This window comes from Phacochoerus africanus, chromosome 2 (assembly GCF_016906955.1).
Source record: "Phacochoerus africanus isolate WHEZ1 chromosome 2, ROS_Pafr_v1, whole genome shotgun sequence".
In the NCBI taxonomy this organism is placed as follows: Eukaryota; Metazoa; Chordata; class Mammalia; order Artiodactyla; family Suidae; genus Phacochoerus; species Phacochoerus africanus.
Genome location: NC_062545.1, coordinates 201340023 through 201367292, shown reverse-complemented (window position 1 = coordinate 201367292; position 27270 = coordinate 201340023). Strand labels below are relative to the sequence as shown.

General features: G+C 39.0%; 1 protein-coding gene across 13 annotated transcripts in view; it reads right to left on the bottom strand.

Moving 5' to 3' along the window:
* ELAVL2 (ELAV like RNA binding protein 2) overlaps window positions 1–27270 on the bottom strand; it is a 169386-nt gene that overhangs the window by 32771 nt on the left and 109345 nt on the right. For all 13 annotated transcript variants that reach the window (XM_047769526.1, XM_047769527.1, XM_047769528.1 and 10 more), the window contains one exon: window positions 7967–8070. In XM_047769526.1, the coding sequence (XP_047625482.1) occupies window positions 7967–8070 (104 nt within the window). The remainder of the gene's footprint in view (window positions 1–7966; window positions 8071–27270) is intronic.

The window sequence follows — 27270 nt, the reverse complement described above, 5'->3', positions numbered from 1 at the left end:
GGACTACACATGCAAACGTACTTTTCTGTAATTTTTAAACTAGCATCTAGGACTCAAACCTGTCAGAAAAATATTTTGGAACAATCAGCAGTCTCCTACACAACAGAGATTCAGAGATTTACCGTAATGATTCTTTTACTGTCCAATTACAATTCAAATACTTAAATCATTGTTAACTTACCTATCTGCTAAACAGGACTTCCAGATACCAGTTTTCTTTTCAAACTGGAGGTCAGCTATCTCCCATACTCAGGCTTAAGAACTGAAGAGTTTTCCCACCACTAAACCCAGCTCCATTCCCTCACATCTAACAAAGATCTGGTATGTAAAGTCTCACGATGCTAAAAGCCCCAAAGTAAGGCACCCAAGAGAATATCTGTTTTGTTTATAGTAATATCTACAACCTGATTTCAAGCCAAACATTTGAATATGGACAATGTGAAATGGAAAGAGTAAAAGCCACCAGCCAGCAGCAGCCAACATGACTTATTTCCAGCAATAGTAGTACAATTTACTATAATGTTGTGAACAAGTCCCTTATCCTGAGATTCATTTCATTGGTCAAAGCAAGTATCTGACTGCAAGAGATTACTGTTGTTTTTGCACAAATCCAGACAAGTATAAGGATAAAAATCGCAAAAATACTACACGAAGCAGATACAGCATGGAATTAAAGAACCCTCCTTCAGAAGGTAGGACAACTATCTTAACTTCTCAATCTAGCTTCTACTACTTCTCCTGAGTTATACATGAAAGACAACTAGCCCTAATCCTTTCCATAAAGAATAGGAAAGAAGTGAAGTAAACAAGTGCTGGCACTGCCTTACAGAAATGTCTTTGCTGATGCATGTTTACAAATAGGCAGGAAAGATAGGGGCATGCTTGGGTAATAAAACAACCTATAAAATCCCCACCTAAGGAAGAGGGGTCAGGTCAGCTGCTAGGACTCTCTACGACCACCACTCTCTGTGGCTCACAGCAGGGACAGACAGGGAGTGAGCTGGGACACTGGCCCCAGAAACCCTTCTCCTCACCCTTTCCTCCATGTAGGCTCTGCTGACAACTGTAAAGACTACCCACAGAAAAGCTGTTCATTGACGGCCAAGTTATTACCCTCTGAGAACTTTCAAATATTTAATTCCCACTAGGAACAGAGCTTGGAAGGAGCAAGCCAAACAGTAGCACAACAGGCCTAAAATCAGAACAACCAAGTTCTAGATTCTGTTGGCCCTCTATTTAAGTAACAACCTCTGGGGCTTTTGGTGTTTAAATAACAACAGAAAATAAAAACTGAAAATACAGCATTCCACAAAACATACGATGTGGATTTTACAAATAATTATACACATTATTTAAAAAAAAAAAACCCTCTACTCATTTCAAATAAAGACTATGTAAACTGGATTCAATATAGATATAAGAATTTTATTTACATTCACTGCAGTTTCTGACAATCAGATGTGGCAATACACTGTTACAATTTGGCACATGGCTCTAGAAAGTTTCAGATCATCAGTTATAAATGAATTAGAGGAATTCCCTGGTAGCCTAGCAATTAAGGATCTAGCACTATCACTACATGCTGCAGGCATGGCCAAAAAAAACAACAACAACAACAAAAAAAGGCAAAGAAATCTTTACCCAAAGTTCTGTTTCTGCCTCCACATTTTCAACTTTTTTGTCTCTCCACAGAGATCTGACCAGCTAAATAACAATTCAGGCTAACATCTCAAAAATTATCCATTAATTTGAGGCCTGTCCTTCAGACTATCACTTCCGAATTTTCCAAATCTGGTGAAGATAAAAGGTACATGATAAATGATGATCTATATTTCTCTATAATCAACTGTTGAACTGACAGGTACTTTATAAACGATGCTTTTATATATCTATGAAGCCCATATTTCTTATACAAGCATCTACACTTTGTACCTTTACAGAAAACATCAACACCATAAGCCAAAAGAACACTGAGCTGACCTAAGATGCTCAGAGAGATGTGGGGTTTAAATGCAAAGCAGATCTCCCCCTCTTAATAAACACTCAAGTTTAATCCCATCATTGGTCTGCTCAAAATTCTTTCTGATGGTTCTCCCTCACCTACAGTATTAAACTAAAACTTTTCAGCACATGAACATTTTAGGATCCCTAAACGGCTCTCAGGCTTATTCCCATACTACTCCCCCAATCCGCTCCATGCTCTAGGTAATTCTCTAGGTAATTTCTCTAACATGTACTTTCAAACTTACTGACAAAAGAAGTTTGTCATTCCTATTATAAAACACACACACCTCCCCCAGAACGGTGCTGCAAATATTTTAAACAGATACCCACCAAGGGGCAAGCCTGTAGCCAAGAGTCACTCACATCCCTGCTTCCATGCCCTTTCTTTCTTATAGTGGAGAGCCAATTTATGCAGCACCTGCAGCATAGTTCCTCACATTCAGAATTAAGTTTTTAAAAGAACTTACAATGATAAATTAAACCCAACTCAATCCCAGATAATCTTGGACCAAAAAGAAGGCCGAGAGCCAGAAGTGTTTCCAGTACAAATTTTACCACCCTGGCTGCTAAATGTTCAACTGTGGTAAAGGCAAACAGAATAGTTACCTCCTCAGTATAGGGTGCTGCATTCCATTCTAAATGCATTCTAAACCAAACCTTTCTACATGATAACCATTAAAAAACAGTTACACCTTTTCTTAATATGCAATTTGGTAGACTGAAGTTTAAAAAAAAAAAGAGCCTTGTAATAAATATACTCAGTGATAAGTTAACTCATTAATTTTAACAATTTTACAGACATAAATAGCAACTTAAATAGTTAAAAGATGAGCCCAAGATTATAGAGTCTGTTAAAACACTTAAGCAATGTCAGGGAGGGTAAGATTTCAGAAATGTAGTTCTACATTCCTCCTATATTAAAGATATAGTTCATGCTAAACAGAAAAAAAGCCTGCAAATGTGACATTCACTAACTGAGAAAAAAAATACATATAAGCCAGGTAGAACAATGTATAAATTTAACAAAAAATTAAAAGCAATACAGTAGCTTAGAATAAGCTTTACTTAATTGCTCTCTAGTAAACTAGACACTTTCATAGATATTGCTATTTGTAATTAATATTCCAACTTTTATAGCAGTTTTTCCATATGAGCTTAAATGCCAGTTTAATTACTTTAAGATGAGAAATTTCACATTAATGTCTATCAATTAATACTTTTTAAGCAAAAGTAAGATTTGGTCTGATTTATGTGTGACTGATTAAGAAAAAGTCAATTTAAAACAAATGTAGGCAGTTTTTTCCACTCTGGTAGCATTTCAAGACAGGATTTCCTTTTTGCAAGGTAGAGAAGGCATGGATTTCTAGGGGTAGTGTCTACCAATAATTTTGAAAAGTTCTTTATTCCTTGAGATAACAGCTCCTACTACTTTTAGAAAAAGCAATGCCACTTTCTGGAATAATAGAGCTTCCTAGGCCCGTTGGAAAAAGGGGAGAAGTGGGAAGAGATGCTGGGAATCAAGATACCTATTTTACTGTGTATGTGATAATCATCCATTCACAGTACATTACGGGGGGGTGGAGTCTACACAAAAATGAATGACTTTACTCTGCTAATCATGAATTTAAGTCTGATATCACTAACCTAAGCAAAAAAAATTTTTTTTCCTTTAGAAGGGCAAGAACTGTGCATAAATTTTTTACTGTCCTCCCTAATATCAAAAGTTGAAAGCATCTAGTAATATTCAAACTCTACTTACCAGCTGATTATTATAGACAAGGTGGGCAGGATTTACCCATCACGACTGCCTCTTGTGTCCTTCATGGATAGTGTGATGTCACTAGCAAAGTAGTCTGCTGAGACATCAACCCAACCAGGAAAAAAATGTGATCCTTAAGAGAATCATCACCTTGAACCTTTAATCTATGAATGCTACTAGTTATAATGAATAAATCTGTAATAAAAGATGAATATATTCACTTTTTCTAATTTCTAAGCCACACCTTTTAAAAAGTGATGACTGTATGAACTACTTTTACTCCAATGTTAAACTGGCATTCAGTACTCTTTAAAAAAAAAAAAAAAAAAAAAAGCGCAGTTAATAGTCCAGTCAGGAGAGTTACCCAAAAGAAGATTATCACAGTAAATGATGAAAACAAATGGAACTTTGCATGCAAAAATACCAAATATTTAAATAACCCATCTATTCAAAAAACATACATCTTGGTGATTTTTAAGAGCTAAGTCTTAGACTCATTGTCACAAAGTACCTGGAAAGCATAGTAAAAAACAGATTCCTCCATCTTAGCTCTGGAAACTAACTGAGTAGGTCTGAAGTGAATAGAAGAACTTGTATATTGCTAACTCACTCTCCTTGTGATTTTGATGCAACCGAGTTGGGGAATAAATGCTTTAGGATTTCAGTACCTGAGGGACTTTGTTTCACTCATTGCGGAAATAATGAATATTTGTCGTTCATCTATTGCACAAAATCCTCCCAGGCTAATGCCATTAGAAAGCCACTGGAAAAACTGCTAAATAAACCACCTTTCACAGCACTTGATTCAATGTTTCAATACTCTAATTAAGAATTCTGCCAAATGCTAGGTGGCTTGGAAGACATAACGGAATCCTCAACTTGAAGAGTGCACAAACACTTGTATACACACACACACACATATAATGTATACATGGATTAATCTACTGCAGCTTTCTAAGGGAAAGCATGGTGTCATAGAAAGAGTTTTAGTGCAGCTATCAAGAGACAAGGATTTGAGTCACAGCTCTGTCTTCAACTGCCTGGTCTCAGCTAAACTCTCTTGACTACTACCTAGGTCTCAACTCTTATTGGGAGCAGAGGGTAGTGCCTAAGTCTAAATCACACGAATCCCTTCAATCCCAAAACTTCTGTGATTCCTCATGGGTAAAGAGAACATATTTCAAAGAAGAAGGGGAACCCAACCTGAATTAGAACCACCCAGAAAGGCAGTAGCAATAGCTGAAAAAAGAACTTCAGATGGGCTCTAAAAGACAGGATGGTCGCTATTAAACTAAAATGAGTGAAAAAGAGTACGCCAGGAAGTGGGAGCTGCATGAGCATATATGCAGAGGCTTGGAATGAGATCAGCTCGCAACAAGTAAAGAGCCAGTCTGACTACTGTGGAGAACAGTAATAACACCGGGTCACTCCAAAGTTAAGCCAAATGATATGGTCAAACAGTAGGGGAATACAAGAAAATTCTGAGTGAAAAGTGACATGAGGTAAGTGGTACTTTCATAAAATTTGCTTGAAAGCCACCACCAGGATGGACTGGAGAAAGGAAAGGGAACTCATTTACAGAATAGGGAATGGAAAGGCTAATATGCAGCTTCCAAAGGGTACTTAAAAGCAGGGAACACTAGGAAAAACCTGGCTCAGATGCCCAGTTGTATATCTTATGTATAAGAACACAGGATACTTCTAATTGAAAATAAGAAAAGGGGAGTTCCCGTTATGGCACAGCAGAAAAAAATCCGACTAGGACTCATGAGGTTGCGGGTTCGATCCCTGGCCTCGCTCAGTGGGTTAAGGATCCAGCATTGCCGTGAGCTGTGGTGTAGGTCACAGGCTCGGCTTAGATCTGATGTTGCTGTGGCTGTGGCGTAGGCTGGCAGCTGTAGCTCAGACTGACCTAGCCTGGGAACCTCCGTATGCTCCAAGTGCAGCACCCCCCTAAAAAAAAAGAAGAAGAAAAAGAAAACCACACAGAAAGAACAAACAGACAAAAGTGGTTCAATATAGTTTTGGAAAATGGTCTGCTTTGCCTCAGAGAAATCTGGGCCAAATCGGGGATACCAGCTGTTATCTGGTATTTTTGCAGGAACCAAATGGGGGCGGGGAAAGAAGTAGCCTGCTGCTTACCCACCACCCCCACCCCCATCTCAGAAAATCCAAAGAGAGGTAGCAGATGTCACAGTGTAAAAGTCACAAGGAATTACTGTCCTTTCTTCTACATACTTTGTCTGAGCAGCTAGGTGCTAAAGAGAAGGCTGGATGATGGACAGTGAGGAAGCAGCTGTCATCAATGGTCTCTCTAAGACCGTGGACATTTCTTCTCTGATGACCTGCTTCCCCTGTGTGTCCACCTTCTTGTGGACCTTATTACCAAAGAACTGGTTTAGAGCAAAAGAACTGACTCATCAGAATGAAATGAGGCTGGTTATTTCTGGAATGGAGAAAAGGGTATATCAACCCAACCATCTATTCCATTTTCTTAACCAACACCCAGGACCTCAGAACTATGATAAATGAGCAACAATCCTGAAGTCAATTTAATCCGGGGAGCCTCACAAAAATCTGTGGTAGGATAGAGCACTCACAAAACAATCTGAGGGTTAACTGGACACTGGATGTCTTCTTTTCAAGAGCACTTCATTATTATACTTCATGGTACTAGTAAAACGTTAATCTCTGTGACACAGAGTATGCAAAAATGTGTGGAGAATTAGAAAAAATAGTCCAGATTGAAAAACCAAGGTTAAAAGAAACAAGTCTGTGATCTTAGAATGTATTAGAAACCCAATAATCAGGCATGAGGTAGGACATTTTCTTGACCAAGGAACATGTAGAATCTTGGACATCTTACATCCAAGTAATATTTGGGGACCAAGTATATATACTTTCCCTTAGATGAGAGAGAGGTGGAAGGCATTTTTCCTCAGGGCCAATAAATATAAAGAATGAGATGTCAAAACTACCCAGGGCTAATGAATTACCTTAACTGACAACTCTGAGCAAAGCAACTTTCAAGCACAAAGATGACACTGCATTTCCAGATACCTGAAAAAATGAGCAGAAACTTTCAAGACAATTCTCTAAGCAAGACGGATGCCACAGTCAGCCTTGACTAACTTCCCCTCACCACTCCAGGCTGAGGTGACTTCTTAAATCAAGGGTGGAAAACAGGTTCTAACTTGAGTCAATTGATAGAGATTGTCTGGAACACTATTTTGAAAAATATTTGGGAGCCACAACCAGACTCGGTGAGAAAGACTGCCATGACTGATTGGCAATGTCTGCCCTGGGCAGGAGAGGGAAAATTGATGGCATGTGTACTAAGAGTCTGCCAGAGGCAACATCCCTTTTATTTTCTAAAGGAAAAGAAATCTACACAGCAAACTGGATTAAAAAACTTCTCCAGAGAGAATCTACATGAGAATTTCAAAAATTGACAAAAGAGGGGAAAATATCCACAAGGTGTACCCTTTGTCTTAAAAAGAAAAATATAAGAGAAAAAATAACCTGTATTACATGTATGCTTTTCTAATCATATGCCTCAAAATCTGCTGAATCCGCTAGAACAGAGTGAAACTACAGCACAAGGACCAGTTTTTTTTTTAATGACCCAAGAGTTAAGAACGGTTTTTACATTTTTAAATGACTGAACACAATAAAAAGACTATTTTGTGACACATGAAGATTACATGAAATTCAAGTTTCAATGTCCATAAATAAAGTTTCAGAGGGTCACAGCCATATCTATTCATTCCTGTCGTGGCTATATCTGCTTTCGGGTGATACGGGCAGAGGTGAGAGGCTGTGACCGAGGCTGCATAGGCCTCAAAGCCTAATACATTGACTGCTTGGCCCTTTAAGACCAAGAATGCCAACCCCTGTGCTAGAAGCAACAGTCAAAGGTTTCCTGAGGTTACAGGGCAAGTAATTCTTTATAAAGGAAGGAGATTTAATTCAGTAAGCTTCATAAAGTACTTATCTAAGGAAGCTGCTGCTCTGTCTCTTTGTTAATAGACAAGTGCTAACATGTAGTACTCATGAATGAAGTTGCCCCCATAATGCAACAAACAACAAATGCTGCTATTCCTCCCAGAGAAGTGTCTACACGGGCAGAAAATGAATAAACGAAAGACCCTTAATTCTTAAACCTCTGTTCTGCAAGTAGATATAAAAAAAATTTAAACATACTTTTATTGTTTTGGTTTGAAGTCTCAATCCATTCAGGGTGTTGATAGCTTTCTCTGCATCCTTAGGGTCAATGTAGTTCACAAAGCCATATCCCAAGCTCTGCCCTAATGAAAGGGAAGGGGAAAAAGGCATACGTTAGTTCTACACCACTGATGACAGACATCCACTTGTATTCTCACACACAGTCGTCATTAACACCAGCACACTTTCTCAATTAGTAAAAAGAAGTCTACGTGAATTCTTCTACAAACATACACGTGGCTTTTTTCATCTCCGGTCTACTGCATTTGCAAGTTTAAGCATCAGTTAGAACTCAGCAAGCTATCTCTTTTTAAAAAACACACATCCACAAAGTGTTCCATTATCCATGTCCTGCCTGAGCTGAAGCGCCCAGCAGCAAGGAAACATTCAGCGTCAGAAACTGTGGGTGCAAGTCTTCGTTGAGCTACTGTGTGGGCTTCATGGGCACGACTTTTTAAGCTTCAGTTTCTTTACTCATAAAATTGGAAGGCAAAAAAGCATTAACCAAGAATCTGTCAGTGTTCTGCACATAGTACCCTGACAAATTTACAGCCTTTCCCAAGTACAATTACTTCAGAGTCTAAAATGGTGAAGAATCGTGAGTGTGTGTGCCTTACAGTGTGTGTATGTGTAATATATGTGTGTGTGTACATTAATTTTAGAGAGCTTAATCAAATAAACTGAATCCAATTTTCTAAAAGGGCTCTGATGAGGGAGTTCCCGTTGTGGCGCAGTGGAAATAAACCCACTAGTATCCATGAGGATTTGGGTTCAATCCCTGGTCTTGCTTCACCGGATCAAGGATCCGGCACTGCCATGAGCTGCAGTGTAGGTTGCAGACAAGGCTCGGTGTAGGTGGCTGTGGTGTAGGTTGGCAGCTGTATCTCTGATTCAACCCCCAGCCTGGGAACTTCTGTATGTCATGGTGGTAGCTCTAAAAAGCAAAAAAAAATTTAATTAAAAAAAAAATAAAAGGGGGGAGGTTCCTGTCATGGCTCAGTGGTTAACAAATCCGACTAGGAACCATGAGGTTGCAGGTTTGATCCCTGGCCTTGCTCAGTGGGTTAAGGATCCGGCATGGCAGTTGAGCTGTGGTGTAGGTCGCAGACATGGCTTGGATCACCCATTGGTGTGGCTATGGCATAGGCCGGCAGCTACAGCTCTGATTAGACCCCTAGCCTGGGAACCTCCTTTTCTAGGATGCAGCCCTAGAAAAGACAAAAGACAAAAAAAAAAAAGGTGGGGAAGGGGGCTGATGACCTAGCCAAGGAATATAGGGCAATATGAACACAAAGATCTACACCCAGGATGTCCAAGTTCATGAGAAAAAATATGTGGAAAAGAAAAAGAACATAAACAAAAATAACTGAAAAACTTTGAAGTAAGATCTGCTTCCAAACGAGTCTGTTGTTGCTTTTACCCATCATCTGAGCCCTCTGCCCCAGCTCACTGGAACCAGTCTCACTGATTCCAAGAGACTGGAATCAATGAAATGTATACACAAGTAAAGACAATCCTAAAGGTCTCCATCTTTCAACTAAGGGGAAGTTTCTCAATTTGAAAAGGCTATAGAGGTGGTGACAAAAATGGACATTTAAAAAGGTTTAGTTTACCAGAAGTCAAATGAAACTGACTGAGGATTTCCTGGAAGATTCCCAGTAAAGGTTCAATTGTTCTCTATTAATTACCACAATTACCATTTTTGTGTCAATTTCATAGCAAAGTGAAATTTTTTTTTCCTTTTCAACAAGGAGCATGTCAGAGTTCCCATCGTGGCGCAGCAGAAACAAATCCGATTAGGAACCATGAGGTTGCGGGTTCGAACCCTGGCCTTGCTCAGTGGGTTAAGGATCTGGTGTTGCCATGAGCTGTGGTGTAGGTCAAAGATGCGGCTCAGATCCTGCACTGCTGTGGCTATGGCACAGGCCAGCAAGTGTAGCTCTGATTTGAACCCTAGCCTGAGAATCTCCATATGCTGTTGGTGTGATCCTAAATAGCTAAATAAATAGAAATTTTAAAAATAAAATAAAATTAAAAATTAAAAAGGAGCATGTTAGGTCCAAGTGGTTATAAACAGAGGTATTTAGAGTGGCCATTCTGGTTAGCCTAATGTGGTTCCTTATAACTACAGATAGAGAGTAAGAGAGAAAGCTGAATATAGTACCAAAGAACCATGAAAACTTATGATTGTATTTTGGGGACCACTATTATTTCAGGGGAATAATCACTGCTAACATATAGACTTTCATCAAAATATATTTTTCCTTGTTTTTAGAAAAAGACAGTGAATGGAGAGCTAATACTAAATCAGTTATTTTTTCTCACATTAATCATAGAAATTTTGTTTTACTCATGGCTCTATTTTTTTCTTATTTTTCTTTTTTTGACCCATCCCCCAGTACAAGGGGTTCCCAGGCCAGGGATCAGATCTGAGCCAAAGCTGCAGCCACAGCAATACCAGATCCTTAACCTACTGTGCCGGACCAGGGATCAAACCCATGTCGCAGGGCTCCAGAGGTGTCGCAAATCCCACTGTGTCACAACAGGAATTCCCATTTATTTACTTTTTCCTTTTAAGGCCACACCTGCAGCAGATGGAAGTTCCCTGGCTAGGGCTCAAATCAGAGTTGGAGCTGAGGCCTACACCACAGCAACACCGGATCCAAGCCACATCTGTGACCTACACCACAGCCTGTGTTAATTCTGGATCTTTAATCCACTGAGCAGGGCCAGGATTGAACCCACATCCTCAAAGAGATAACATCAGGTCCTTAACTCATTGAGCCGCAACGGAAACCCCTCGTGGCGCCATTTTTTAAAAGTTGCACATGAAACCACTCCATTTTAAGCATTCAGCTTTTCCCTATTTTACCATTTATCATGTATATTTTTCCATGTATAGTGTGCCCTCTTATGAAATGTTGTCAATGCGCAGGATTTGGATTGGCTGAACATTTAAAAATCTGCTTAAGGAAGCAGTTTTTGATGGAAAGAATACCGGCTTTGGAGATAGACACAGAAGTTCTAATCCTAGCTCTGCTGTTTACCAGCTGTGTGACTTTAAAGAAGCTACTTAACCTGAGTCATTAACTTCCTTATTTCCAAAATGAAAATAATTCCTACCCAATGATGTTGCTGAGGCAGTGATGAGAACACTCACTATTGAAGGGGATTAACCACTCTAGTCAAAAAAGACAGTGAGGGAGTTCCCTAATGACACAGCAGATTAAGGATCTGGCATTGTCAGTGTAAGTCGCTTGTGTCACTGCTGTGGGGCAGGTTCAATCCCTGGCCCAGGAACTTCCACATTATGCAGGTGCAGCCCCAAAAAATAAAATGAGGAAAAATAACATATTATTATAGTATATGTTTATTATTATAGTGTACTATATTATAGTATAGTAGCATAACGTATACTATGTGTTAAGGAGTTCACATATTCATTTAAAATTAAACCAGAAAGATGCTAACAATATAATGGGGAAGGGAAAGGCAAATTAAACACTGTGGTTTTGTCACACTGCTATTCTATAACAAAATAAATTCCTGAGTCCATTTCTCCTATTTATGGGCACCACTCTCACACCTGAATTTTAGCAGCTTCTAATCAAAGTCCTTTCTCCATCTTAGTGCACAATGGAATCATCCACAGAGCTTAAAAACAGAAACAAAAACAAAAAACTGACGTCTGAGTCCCTTTCCCAAAGTTTTTTATTTTATTGATCTATTACAAAGCACTGACACCGGGTTTTTAAAATCCTGGTGACTCTAACACATGCAGCCAGGGTTGAGAATCACAGTTTTAATGGTGAGAGATCACCTGAAGCTAAAAATTAAGGCTTCTGGGAGCCCTGAGAGGTGCCAGATGCTGATGGTCTGGGGGCATGTGAAGTGATTCTATAGGAAGACTGACTCTTTAAAGATGCATTTTTAAGATATCAGTGGATGTCCTCCTGAAATCTTCAAGTTATCCATCACTCCAGAGAAACAGTTTATGCCTACTGAGGTCACCCTCTGGCACAGCAGTGCCCACTGGAGTTGGGTCACTGGGTAAAGTTAAAAGCCTATTCTGCTTAGCTGTCTCTGGCACTGGCCTCTGAGTTCTTATTCCTAGCACACCAGAGGCACTCAAGTTTGCTAAATACACAAATGACAAACATGGTGGTGTTACTCACTTAACCAAAGGTCTTATCATCAACATCACCATCAGACAGTCCATCCACTGAATGGGTCTTTGACCTGACTCCCTCAAAGCAGCCATTTCTAGCTTTAATGATGAGTCAGTCAAATTTCAACTACTGGAAAAGATGCCATCACAAATGATACTAAGATAGGCAAGACTCTTCTGATCCTCATCTTTCCGCTGTGTGGTCTTTTAGTGTTTAATTTTAGCCTCACATCGATCACATGAGATTCTCATATTCTTCTCCTGTAAGGAAGAAATGGTATCTGAACCAGGCAAGGTCAATTAGCTTCCTCAAATCAAAAAATAAAAATAAAAAAAATAAAAAAGGTAGAAAGTAGTGGTCAGGACCTGATTACAGGACTTTCAAAGCCTTTATTTTTCTCTAGTTAAGTCACAACTAGTTTATATCTATATCTGAACCCAGACCATCTTCAGGATGCATAAAATATGATGTGACTAGGTATTGTCCAATAGGGCTCTACCACACATAAAAAGTTATTTTGAGACAGTTTCCCACCATTGCAAATTTTGGTATTTCATGTGCAAATACTGGTTTCACTTCACATGAATTTTGTTATTTATTCCTATCACAATGTAAAGGCACCTTATTTATACAGTACCTATTTCAGGTTATAATAAGTGAGTGTAGATATTTTTAAAAAATAAAAGCGGCAGCAATTCAAACATCAAGAAAAAATACTTAGATCAACTTTTTCCCACTCTTGTATGCATCAGCTAGTAAGAGTCATAAACCACCAAGGAAGACTTGGAAATCAAGCATCATTTATCCATTACCTCCAAGTCTGTTTTTCAAGTCATTCTGAATTTAGAAGGTGCATACTGACAATCTCCAAACCAAGAATCAAGTCTTTAAAAACTTATGAAGCTCCACATTTAAATTCCAAGTATTCACAATTATGGAAACCAATATAATCAAAAGAAAATTCTAAACAAAATGACAAAGCTAAGGCTCAAAAAAGCCTTTGAGACAAATAAAAGCCTGTCTAAAGAACCCCAAAAATTCCTCTGACAGCTGAACATCAAGAATGAGGTTCACACCACTCATTCTCAGCTATCTTCACCAGCTACCTGTGGTCCCAGGCTCTTTGGGACTTTAGAACCATTAATCTAAGCCTTGGTCCTAAGAGCCAGCAGCAGGAATTCTAGAACTTCAATAAGGAAGAAGCTATCTGAACATTCATACAGCCTAAGACCTTCAAGCAGGTACTGAAAAACTCCAGGTCAACACAGCACCTCAGCACAAGGGGTATTCTGTGTGCATGAATGTCTTTTGTTTTGCACCCTTCTTTTTAATCTAAATATATGCCACAGAAAAGGACTGCTTTTTCACAAGAGATAGAAAAATCACTTATAAACTGCTCCTGGCATAAGGAGAACAGTTAGAAACAGACTGCTTAGAACTATGGTCAAGTGATCTAAAGCACAGAGCTGAAACACTCCAAGGGCCTCTGAATGGGACTAACGCCCATTGAGAGCTGCATGGGGGGTCAGAGCAGGAAGAGGAAAACAGGAAGAGAATCTGTTTAGTGACAAAGTGCTAGTGGGAAACACAGTAAACTCCAATTTATCCCAAACTGTGCATAATTCAAAGCACCAGCCATTCCCTTGCCACCTACATAGCTTTTAATAGCACACTTTAATTAAAAATTTAATTGCATATTTTAATTAAAAATACACAATCTTCTAGACCCATTTAATTCAAAGGTCACTTTATTTAGTCTTTTCTATTTCAAATTACTACCAATGTTCTGAATATCAAATTACCCCCTCAGATTTAAAGGTAGAGGCAATAGATCGCCATAATTCTTGATTATAACCTAGTACATTAATTTAATTTTATCCAACATGGAGTCTCTTCTCAACATGGAATGGTGGAAAATAAAATCCCTGTATTTAAATCTCATTTTACATATTTTCTCACCAACATTTAGCACTCGTGTGTTCAATGTTTACAGAAAATCTACTCTGTGCTAGTCCCTGGGGATACAGCAGAGACAAAAAGTTCCTGTTCGTAAAACTTACATCCTGGTAGAAGGAGACAAAAGAACAAGCTCTCCAGTTCATTACAAGATAGTAAGGGTTAAGGGGGAAAAAAAAAAAAAAAAAGCAGCAGCAGAAAGAGGAGATTTGGGGGTTAGGAGTCAGGGTTGCTGACCTAAATATAGTGGTGAGAGCAGGGCTCCCACCCCCAAAGGTAAATTTGATCCAAGAATTAAGGAAGTGGCTCTTAGTCTGCTAGGGAAGGTGTACAAGTAGATTCATTTTAGTGTGAGATCTACTGCAGGGGTTTCTCATCCTGTCAGTTCCGCCAGCTAAATTTGCCCCTCCTCCCCTCCACCTCAGCAGTAACACAGGTGCTCATGTATTATTCTAACTGGGACTACTTCTTCAATGTCCTAACTCATCATCTCTTCCCGAGACTCCTACAAAACCAGTCATCCTCCACTGTAATGTTGTCCAGGTGATTCTTCTAAGAGAAAAATCTGATCACGCTCTGGTTTCCTAGGTCATCATCAGCTTCCTGCTTACTTCTACTCTTCCACACGTACACTCTAAAACGCATATTCAGGGCCCGATGTCTGAAATACTCATCTCCAGGTGGCCAGCCTCCACAAATTCTTCGTAACTTTCTGAGACCTTTCCCTGCAACATGTCCCACTCCCAATGCACACTGCCCAGTGCCCCCTGCCTCACCCTCAGTCCTTCCACAGCCCTTCTAACTTTATCTAAGTGCAATATGGGTATATTGAGTCAATTTGGATATCCCCTCCCTCAGACTGAAAAAGGGATGGACCAGCTGAGCATAGTTCCTGATATAGAAGACCCTAGCATAGCTTATTAATATTCACTGAAAGAATGAATGAATGAACAAGCTAATAAAAAAAAGAAAAAACAAACCAAGAAACAGCCGTCTGCCTTCCAGGAACTTATGATTTAAAAGAGATACGCCCTTATAAACATGCTCCCCATGTCCCTACATTGTACCAGATGGTTACAGAACAAAAGGAGACAAGATGCTCAAATGTTACAGTAGTCTGTCTTTATAAGGGAGTGATGGAAGATACATTTTTTTCAAACAGTTCATATAAAATTTTTCATATAAAAATTTTCTACAAATACCATTTAAATGAAATCTCAATTTTAAAAAAATAATGTCATCTAGAGCAATTTGATAGATTTACATAAATCTGTTTCACAAATCTCTAAGTATGAATTATGGGATGTCAGCATATAATTTTGTTGAATGTGCTTTTTCGCTAATATAATTAAGTCTGCCGAGATTATTCAGGTACAAGTCAAATAAAATGCAGAGTGAATTCTGTACAAACCTGGTAGTTGAATCAACAATAAAAGGTGAGTATGCTGATTGACGTCTTTTATTTTATTTAGAGCAGTAGTAATGTTTTATTAAGTAAAAAAGGACAAAAACAGCATGACTCTTTTCTAAATCTCCCCCCCCACCCCACCCCCAAGCAAGCAGAAACTGGTCACTCTATCATGAGGAAGAGCAAGACTATCAGTGGGGGGGGGGCAAATTAGAAAGATTCCATTTCTAAACATAGCCCCTATATAAAACCACATCCCTTAACATAAAAAAAAGCAAATTATTTGATTTAGGAAAACATGTTTACACTCCAAGAGGAACAATTTTTGCTTTTAAAGACAGGCTCATTCCTTTCCCTCTTTCTAATACCCTTCTTTCCTCCTCCCCCAAACACACAATAAAGTTGCAAATGTGTTTCTTTCGATGGACTCTCTGTTCTTGGGCACTGGTTTTGTATGTCTGTTCAGACAGGCTGTGCACTGCAACTCTGGCACCAAAACAACATGCACCAGACTTCACAAAGGAGCTTTCTTAATATCTCAGATCTGATGTGTAATGAAAAACCATTCGGGTACCACACATCATGGGAAAGCTTTGAGAGGACCTTAGAAGAACAGAAGGGTGCAATCTTCTCTAGTTATGTTTCTCTCCAGATTTTAATTCCTGACTTTACCTGAGTATCCTCAGATGTATCATGCCAGATGCAGCAGATCCTTCCATTTAAAACATTCAACTAACCCAGGTCCCATTAAACAGGTCCTCCTTACCGCCCTCTAACTAGTAAGATCTAACTGGAGGGGAGAGAACTGGTGGGATCATATTACTACAGACTAAGCCAGCCTCCATGAAAGCCTGGAGCATTTTTACCAACTTCTCAAAGGACATGACCAAAGATTATCACCAGGAGATATTCAACCTAGACACTCACATAATAGAGAAAACAGATGGCTCCCTCAAAGACTCATCTTCCACCCAAATGCTAATAAAGCTGGCCCAACACTAAAATGCCACGCATTTTTTCATGGTTTTTAGGACTTCACAGATATATTGAGATAATATAGAAGAGTTTAAATTTTAACTTTTCTGCTGAAATCGAAGTTGTAAATAGCGATCGTTTGCTAAATATTATCTAAGCAACCTAATTCAAAAGGGAGCAGTTAATGTCCTCAGCACTAGAGCATTTTCCTTTTGAATTCATTTTAATGGCCCTATCTGTCCTCCAATTATGCAACTGGTAAGAGCTCCACTTTCCTATATTTCCAGTCCCAGTAATTATGAATCTGCTGGCAATGCAGCATGACCTTGCTTAAGTTGACGAAACTGTGGGTTCCTAATACATCACTGTTTCAGCAACATTGAGAACTCCCACACAATTCAGACTTAGGTTGCCGAGAACAGCATGTTAAATCCTCTAAATTCTCAAGTAGTGCACATGGGTACTAAAATATTTTGCACCCAAGACCAGGAGGATTAGGAAAAATTATCTAAATTAGGGAAATAAATCAATTCCTCTAGTACACACTTCTTAGGATAAGACTTTAACTTGGACCTAATTCTCTAGTTTGAGAAAAACTGAGATATAGCATCTCAACACCACTGTTAAAACAAAATCTAGCTTTCATTACTCACTGATTCAGGTAGTTGCTCTAAAATAAAAATCTGTAGGCCTACCTTCAAACACTGGAGCTACCCCAGTGATAAGAGCAAAAGTCAAAAAAAAACAGAAAGAAAGAAAACTGTTAGCTGTCCAAAAAGTCAGACCCTACAGTTCAAAAGAAAGTAATGATATTAACACACTCGGAGCTAAGGCAAAATCAACTTTCAGAGAAAGATCTCCTGAGTCTGCTGCAATAGTCTCAGTTCTTTAAGTATAATTAACTCTATGGATTTCCCCTGCCACACACACAAACACACACAGGCTTGAGTTATCTGCTTTATCCTGTGCTTATTAGAAACCAATGGAGTTGTTCAAGAAAATATCATTTGAGATGAGGGCTAAGGAACTATATTCCCCAAAACACTATTGTGGTAAAGAGAGAAACCAGTTAACAACTGCAGTAGTAAAAAGGGCATCTGCTGTTGCTTGCACTATCCAGCTGGTGTCAATCTATACACACATGGAAATCAGTAATCAGTCCATCGAAAAGCAGTACAGCGTCTTAATATGTTTCTCTTCATAAAAGATCATTTCTTGTTCAGATTTTGCAAGAAAAAAAAAATTAAAGGCCCTAAGTATTATCATTACAGTGCCCTTTTTAAAGTCTTATAAACTACCATGGAGAGCTCTGTGTTTTGTCCAGAAGAATGGGAAACATTAGTCAGACTGCAAATCCCACTATGCATCTACACGATAAAAAAAAAATTGTTACAGGAGTTTCCATCGTGGCTCAGCAGAAAAGAATCTGACAAGCATCCATGAGGACCCAGGTTCCATCCCTAGCCTTGCGCAGTGGGTTAAGGATCCAGCATTGCCTCGAGCTGTGGTGTAGGTCAGGTCACAGACATAGCTCTGATTCGATCCCTAGCCTGGGAACCTCCATATGCCAAGAGTTCAGAAGAAAAAAAAAAAAAATTTGTTACAGATAATAAGTTTTCTTCTTGAACACATAATGACTGGGGGAAAAAAAAAAACTTCTCGTTCACCTGAACGTCAAAGGCTCACCAGCCAAAACATTCAATATGAAGGCCTGGGTAAATCTGTGGGAAAAGTCTGTTTCCACTGCCCCATAAAATGCTTCTATCTAGCTTTCTGGAAGCAAACAATACCACTACCTAATTACAAACTTCTATCAAACAACTTGTGGGCCTTATACTACATACAGCCATAATTCCCACAACAAAGCTCTACATAGAAACATCTGCACACACTTTACAGATTTAAACATGGAAGTCCAGAGATATTAACTTACTTGCTCAAAGGCATAGAGGTAGCTAATAAATGGTAGCTAGGTTTCAAAACCAGAATTGACCTTCCCAAAGCTGGTCTTTCCAGCATACAATTATTTCACTGCCTTCGGTCAAGTCTGGGAATTTTTTTGAGCCCAAGTCCTCTGCATCTAAATAAAGTACACAACTTCTCAAACAGGATATTCATAATCTCCAAATACACCTGCATTGTTTTTCTTTTCTTTGTCATGTAATTGACTGAAACTTCATTCTTTCTCAATCCATCAAGACACTATGCATTAAAAAAAGAGAAAAAAAAAACCAGGTTCAGCATCCCACAGGTGCACAAACCACTTAAACCCTCAAAACAAATCCATCACTACAAAACAAATAGATTAGAGATCTCTGCATTATAAAAATATTCATTTAAAACAGTACTTAATTTACATACTCCTTTTCCAGAAACTCAGAAAGCAATTCTTATGGCTAAAGCCAAACATGTTTTCTACTGCCAAAACCATCTCCCACACAAGACACTTCCCTCGTCAGCAGATTGCACTAAAATGCTTTCATAGGCATAACACGGTTTCCTAGCTGGAGAAAAGCAGGTGGGATCAATACCACATAGTCTCTGCCCTCTGAGATCTCAGCTCAAAAATTAAAGCAAGACAATAAACAAGAGAGATGCAGTCACTTAACAAACACAAAACACTTAAAATCACTGACCTTTCATGCATAATCAGGATGAACTTGAACATAAGTCTTTATATTCCCTTGGTTGAAAAAGGAAAGATGAAATTTAGGAGTTTCCTGATGGAGAAATTGTGGAAACAGGCATATGGAAAAGAGGTCATTTGTAAAGAAGTACAGAGGAGCTGGTTAGACCAAAGGCACACTGAACAACAAGCAGTATGTGCAGAGACAAGAAGCAGATGCTTAGTCTTAAGAACAGGGGGTCCCAAGTGAAGGCTTGCAGTGGTCATAATGCAGGATGCACCATGAAGGCAGGGGAGATCAAACAGCTGAGAGAAACTAGGGAGGTTAACTTGGGTGGCTTAAACAATCACTGAGGAGATGCACATTTGGGATCAAGAAGACCACTGAGGAAAAGCTGTGACAACCCAGAAAGGGGATCTGACCCCAAATCCCTTTCTTTCTTTTCCTTTTTTCTTTTTAGAGCCACTCCTGCCAGCACATTGCTATTCCCAGGCTAGGGGTCTGATCGGAGCTGCACCTGCTGGCCTACATCTCAATACCAGATTCGAGCCTTATCTGCAGCCTACAGCACAGCTCATGGCAACGCCAGATCCTTAACCCACTGAGCAAGGCCAGGGATCGAACTCGCATCCTCATGGATACTAGTAGGGTTCTTAACCCACTGAGCCATAATGGGAACTCTGCCAAATCCTTTTCAATAAAGTCCGAAGTGGTCTCTAAAAAACAAAAATAATCTCTGCTACAAGTCCCTACAAACTACCCCAAACCTAAATGGCTAACTTCGCGTCTGGACAAATTCCAACCCAAATCTCTACCGCTTACTCACCTATTCCACAAAATATTTTGCTCCTGCTACCATTCTCTGAGGCTCTGCAGAGTACAGGCTTAGCTGAGAATGAGCATGATGAATTCAATCCAGGTGCAAGTGACCTTTTCTGCAAAAGGGAACTTTCAGAACAAGTTTTCTTTTCCTTCAGAGGGCCTTCCAGATTAAGGGCCAGGATTGGGGTCAAAGGCAAGCCCTCAAGCCCCAGGAAGATCTGTATTCATGATAACTCTCACCTTTCTAAGAGTAACAAGACACAAGGAACCTTTTGAACTTTAGGTTAATACCCTGCAATTAACATAGAACCCCTACCCAACAACCTCTCAGATATTAGTTCACTACTTATCTAACGTGCATGGATAACCCCCAGCCACCAAAAAGCAAAACTCAAAATGACTGCTCCAAGGAGGGCTTATGATTTTCTGAGGCCTCTTTTACAAAGCTCTAAGCACAGGTGAACCCAAATCCTACCCCAGCCCCAGTTAAGCTGCTAGTATGAGTGAAAGTGTTAACAGCTACCCAAAGTGGGCACAAAATGTTAACAAACTTTACTTCGACATTTCGTGCAGCAATCACAAGGTTATATATGACTTCTGCATCTACAAACATACCTAGGGTTCTTTACCTGTAATACGGTGACATCAAAAGTCAAAAAAGAAAAAGGGTAGGAAGAAGGCTGGGTCATTTAAGGAGACATGCATAGCATCACACATCAAAAAAAGAAGTTTCAAATAAAGTAAAAATATGTATCATTTCACCTTCTTATCTACATCATTGATAAAGTATCCTCCACATAAGTAACAAGGCTTCCATCTGGGGACAATTCTCCACTTTAGTTCATTTTATTTTAAAAAGAGAGACCAGAATGAAATTACTGATATTTTTAGCAATGAAAAAGGAAGTAAAATTCCAAAGGACATCCACTGCCCCAAATCGACACAAAGATTTAGGTATAAATAACATATGGTTTTCCTCCTCTTTGTACAGGACATTTTGTTTAGTCTATATTTAATAAAGAAAGGCAGTTACATTTCTAAGATGGTATAAGGGGCCTGTTTTTTTCTTTTTTTCCTCTCCCTCAATTTAAAATAGTCACACAAAAGCACTGATTTTTTTTTTTATATATACTTAGAAGAAATCCCCAAACAGACCAAGTGTGTTTTGGGCAGTTAGGGTATAAATGCTGACTATAAAGGAAACCTATTTAAATACTGCAGATACAGCTTCAAGGACCTCAAAAAAGCCCTCTCTGAAGCAATAAGGAGCAAAGAATCGCTATGGAACACAATCTATAGAGAAAGCCGAGGAGGGTGCGGTAAAAGTTGTTAAAGGCTGCAGGTCAGATGGGAGCCAACTCTACAATTAAGTCAAAGAGGTGCTGTGACAGAAATAAATACTGATTTTGTTTCCTGCTAAGGGACAGCTATGTTTCAGCAAGCCATTCTGAGACCACAGCGCAATTTCTCTACCAATGAACAGATGGCTTCTAAAGAAAAATACAAAACGGGCTAGCACTCTCGACGGCCACATTCTATGACACAGAAGCATTTTCTTCCACAGTCTAGCTTAAAAGTTGAAAAGATCAGGTCCTGTAATCCTCTAAATTAAAATTTGCATTAACTCAAGGACAAAAAAAACAAATTTGCCTAAACTATGATTTGGCCTAGACAATGACTCATGCAGAACGCAAAAGTAATGTGGCTCTGTCCACATCAGCATCGAAGCAAATGCACCATCGCGATGAACTCGAAAAGCAAAGAGGCCTGTCTTTACCACTAACAGTATATTAAATCTCAAATATTCAAATCGTATACTCCACGACTTAGCATATCTGGCCACCGCTGCTAACTCAGATACATTATCCCTGTGAGACAGGAAAATCCTAACACAAAAATAACCCTTTTAACTTATTACTGTTTATTGTCTCAAGTACACATGAATCTACAGCAGGGTGCAGGTAGAAAATTTTATTCAAGAACACCTCAGAGTTCCCGTTGTGGCTCAGTGGTTAGTGAATCGACTAGGAACCATGAAGTTGAGGGTTCGATCCCTGGCCTTGCTCAGTGGGTTAAAAGATCCGGCGTTGCCGTGAGCTGTGGTGTATGTTGCGGACACAGCTCGGATCCTGTGTTGCTGTGGCTCTGGCGTAGGCCGGTGGCTATGGCTCCGATTTGACCCCTAGCCTGGGAACCTCCATATGCCATGGGAGCGGCCCAAGAAATAGCAAAAAGACAAAAAAATTTAAAAAATTAAAAATAAAAAAATAATAATAAAAAAGAACACCTCAACTTTAATTCATCTTAAGAACTTTTAAAATGCTTTCATCCAACCACTATTACTGAAGTACTTGATTGACTACTTGCTTATTCTCATATCTGAGGCTCACTCTTGGAAAAGGTGTTGTGTTTCTATGGCACCAGATTAGTATTAAGGACCATGTAATGTGGGAAGTAACTTCTAAGGACAGAGCTTCTAGGCTACTGGGGCTGTACTACATAATGCATGGCAACTCTACAAAGACATTTCAAGATTAGGGCAAAGACAGGTAGCAAAAGAGCTCTCTTTCAGGAGAATCCATCTTTTTGCCACCAAGTGTACCCTAAAGAAAAAGGGGCAGGGAGTTTATGGTCTCTTGCTATCTAGCCTTATAACCCTAAGACCTAGATCCATTAAATGATACCTCATCAGTGACAAAAGCTGGACTAAAAGTGTTCTCTAATGCTCACCCTGTGACTCCACCATCTATCTACCTTGCTCTTGTCAAGTTTCACAAATAAATTCAGGCCAGTGCATTATAATCAGTCACGTTAAAGAGAATCCTACACTGGAGAATGCTACACAAAATACTAGGTATTTGACTACAAGTGCACCACTCAAATGAAGATTTCACTAAACACTAGTCTTTAGCTCGTTCCAGCATTCAATAGCATTTAACTGTCGAGGAGTTTCCTATTTTGTTGCTGACAATTTCTTCCTTGCTATTTATAAAGGAGCAGAGAACTCAATAGTTATATACCACAAATAATCTCCTTCATTTTGGGAAAAACTTGAAAAACCTTATGTATGCTGCCAGATCACTTACTATTTAAGTCCTATTCCCAAATATAATATAATGCTTATTCTAGCTCTCTTAATAAACAATAACATTATTAAGGGTACTCTATATATGCCTAAATGACCTATTTTCCTCAAGCAAGAATATTTCCTACCAAGAAAACACAAATATACTCTGAAATACATCTTAACCCAAAAGCCTCCTCCACTCTATTTGGGTTCTTGATCCTCTGCTCCTCCCTAAAAAAATTACGTCTAAGACTAAAGGAAGTAAAGCTTGCACTATGGTTTAAAAAGCTTTATCAGCTTAAAGTTGTGACTTGTATATATATAACAACCTCAGACACCTCTGAGATATACCTAAGATTCAGATAAAGATTAAGTGATTCTAAACAGCATTTTTTTTAGGCAAAAAAGAAAGAATTATTAAACCTACACAATATCAAAGATTACATTAAACATACAATTATAAAATTCAATTAACTGTTCCTTGTTACTTGGCCATCTTAATAATAGCCCTTCCACTCCTAAAACATGGAAATTAATCCATAATTTCTTCTCTTTCTTAGAAATTCAAGACTTCTGGTTAAATATCCAGAAATAAAAAACTAAAGGTTAATCATAGTGATAACTATGTTATTTATCAAATTTCATCAAGTGATTGTCCTTGCTCAAATTTTAAATCTTATCATAAGGTATAATTACTTCTCAATCTTGACTGCTGCCCAAAACCCTTGATTCCATCATTCATTACAAAGCTAAGACGTTCCTTCATTTTAATCTTCTATCATTTTCATAGAGGATAAAAAAAGTGAAGCAAAATTTCTAAGGAAATTCAAATCAAGTGATTAGGAGCTAAGTGAGATTTCTACAATCCCCATAAGATTTTTGTTTCCTGAAAGAAGAATATACAGCCTAATTAAGGTGTTATTCAAAGATTTTCTGTATCATTTCCTAAAACTTGGTAATATCTTGGCCAGGTCATCTTTCTTCCTACCCCCATGCTATATTTTTACTTAAAGCTACTTGAAGAAATATCCCATTCTAATCCTTTAAGCTTATCTTAACAGGTTGCAAGGGAAGAACACAAAATTGATCAGATATTATTTCAAACAACTACAGTTACGATTATGCATCAATGATTAATGAGAAGTAAAAACACTACATAAAAACTAGAATTTATTATTTTCAAAGAGAACTGAAAGTTGTCCCCAAACAAACAAAAACCTGGATACTGATGATGTATACCAATGACTCCATGGAACACAGAAACTTAATGCCTCTAAGCATACCTATGTCCCCACATGGCTAGGCACCAAAGGGTTTTAATTAAATGACGACTAAATAAGCTGAGGGAGTAAATGAAGGTCATTTCTACAAGATATGCCTCTCATCAGCTGCCATCAACACAGGAGCCACAAAACATTACTGTCCTTTGAAGATCAGAAGCCAAAGATGGAACACCCAGAAAGACTAGCTGAGTAAACACAGAGAATGCTATTACTACTGATCACCTCAGCCATTCTTTAGGTTGTTCTTAGCCACAATCAAGGAGGAAAGGAGTGACCCCAAAACATAATGAAATGAGGGAGAAATCACAAGATGTGACTTGTAAGGGAACAGCAGTATCTTCATTGAACCTATGATTTTTGCATAATTACATCAGAACTTTAGTTTCCTCAGCACTGACAAACGTGAATCAAATGAGTCAACTCTCTGAAAGACAGAGACAAGTGACTCTATAAAATACACATACATACAAGACCTCTAAAAACAGAGGCAAATGTCTTTATCAATAGCTTTTGTTTTCCTCAAAGTTGAAAGTCTCAGGCCAAGTCAGCAGTCCACTTGGGCAGTTCATCTATTACAGCTCTGATAAATTTAACAGGTCCAAAGGAGAGAAAACTGTGACCCTACTGACATTGGGAAAATGGTCAGGATGCCAAGCCTGGAGGGCTACTGGCAATGAAAAGTACACACAAAAAGGGGTATTTGTTTTGTTAGAAATGAAAGATAGTCCTTAAACAACCTTCAGACTCCATCAGAGATAAAAGCTGTTCCAAACTAAAAAAAAAAAAAAAAAGTCACACCTTTGTCCCAAGAATATGTCTGAGTATCTGATGATTCTACATTGCAGCTTAACTTCTTCCACATCATAGATGCTTTAGAGAATCTAGTTCAATTCACATGGACTAGATTAAAGGACTAAAAATTCAGTATCTATATCATTTTAACTAACTGAATATATCTTATGAACTGAGCCAGAAAAGGGCTCGGTCTCCCATTTTGATTTAAGTAACTCCCTAATGGAAAATTTTCTGGTCTAAAGATGTTCCAAAGTTATCTAGGTGATAGATACCTGGAACCTGAACCTTCTTTGACAGCCCTGTGCGGAAAGATGGCAAGTTCAAAACAGGGACATCTAGGGAGTTTCCATTGTGGCACAGCAGAAACAAATCCAACTTGTATCCATGAGGACATGGGTTCGATCCCTGGCCTCGCTCAGTGGGTCAGGGATCTGGTATTGCCATGAGCTATGGTGCAGGTGACAGACGTGGATCAGATCTCACGTTGCTGTTGTTGTGGCTGTGGTGTAGGCTGGCAGCTGTAGCTCTGATTTGACTCCTAGCCTGGGAACTTACAAAAGTTACATTCTTATGGGTCAAAGTGATACCAACCAAAAAAAAAACAAAAAAATCAGTAAGCTTACTTTTGCGTGTGTTGAAAAGTAAACTCTAATGCACAGAGATGGAAATGTGAATTAAACAGAAATTATTTCACTTGGAGTCCTAACTATCAGTAACATAAACTGAACCTAGCTAACTAGCACAAGGGAATTTATCCGAGGCATAGAAGTTTTCAGAATCAAAAAGAGATGAGAACCAGACTCCAGTGGGTTAAGTAGTAGAACAACCATCATCTGAGAACTAGGACAGAGAGATTTGATGAGATGGGTCACCCTCACATCTCTTTCTTCCACCATTTCCTTGAGGTCCTGGGAGAAAATGCCTAGCTGATTTTTCACGGGTCCCACACTGCACCTTGCCTATACTAAGGCAGGGACAGTCTTCTGGAATTATACTCCTACCCACTACATACTAGGAAGGAGAATGTCTCAATATGGAATGGTCTTAGTGAAATTCAAGAGATAATTTTTCTCTTGGATCCATGAAGGAACCTACGAATTTCTCCATCCAAACTCAAATACCTCTCCCTCATTCACTTTAAAACGAAAGAATGCATCAAAGATTAACCATTAACTGGAACAATCAAGAGTTCCCTGACGGCCTAGGAGTTAAGAATCCAGCGTTATCACTGCCATGACTCAGGTAACTCCTGTGGCTTGGGAACTTCCATGTGCCATGGGGGCGGCCAAAAAAAAAAAAATCAACAACACTAAACAGACCATCCCCTGCAGAGAGGGAGCACTGTTTTTAAATCCTAGCTCAAAAACAAAACAAAGTCACCAGTTTAGAACACTGCATCCCCCCTTCCAAACTATGGCCAGTTCCTTCTCTACTTCACCTTAACAGTAAGATGTCACCAAAGACATTCATTATCAGGGTGTTTTGACTCAGGATCTCCTTAACCTTGAAATCAAGTACCCAACACTGGATGACCTTCTCTAGCACACTAAGATTCTTAGACAAAGGCTGACAAACAACTGGCTAACCTGTATCACCTGTACCACCACCATCAGACAAGACAAGACCTTAGAGCACGAGAGGTAGATCTTTTCTATCCCAGGAAGAGGCCTTTGGGAGCTTCCCACAAAGAAGGCAGCGGGGAAAAGTGTGTATGAAGTTTGATTTAAGATCTTAAACCATAAGAAGTATTGCCTTTTTCATTATTTTATTAAAGCCTCCACCACTTGGGAGAGGCTTTCTGCTAAATCTCAACTCATAGAATCACCCTTAAGTTAGTTGTCAATAGCCAGCATTTGAAAGTAAATAGTCACTAAGTGTAGAATGATGTTCTGTAGCCAGCAGGCATTTGGCTGATGCCAATGGAGAAGGCAGGAGGCCAGGATATGAGACCTAAAATTTTAAAGGAAGACTGCTCTACTCAGTAACACAGAATCTGAAATAATGTAAAGGTAGAAATAGGCCACAGACCACCTGCCTATAAATTCAACCTACATCAGCACCTGTCTACTAAAGTTACTGCAAGAAGATGCTTCACTCTTCCTTTACTACAATAACTGTTCCTGTGGTCTAAAAAGGAGAGTCTCTCCCTATGGGTTTTTAATTTTTTTTTTTTTCATTAGT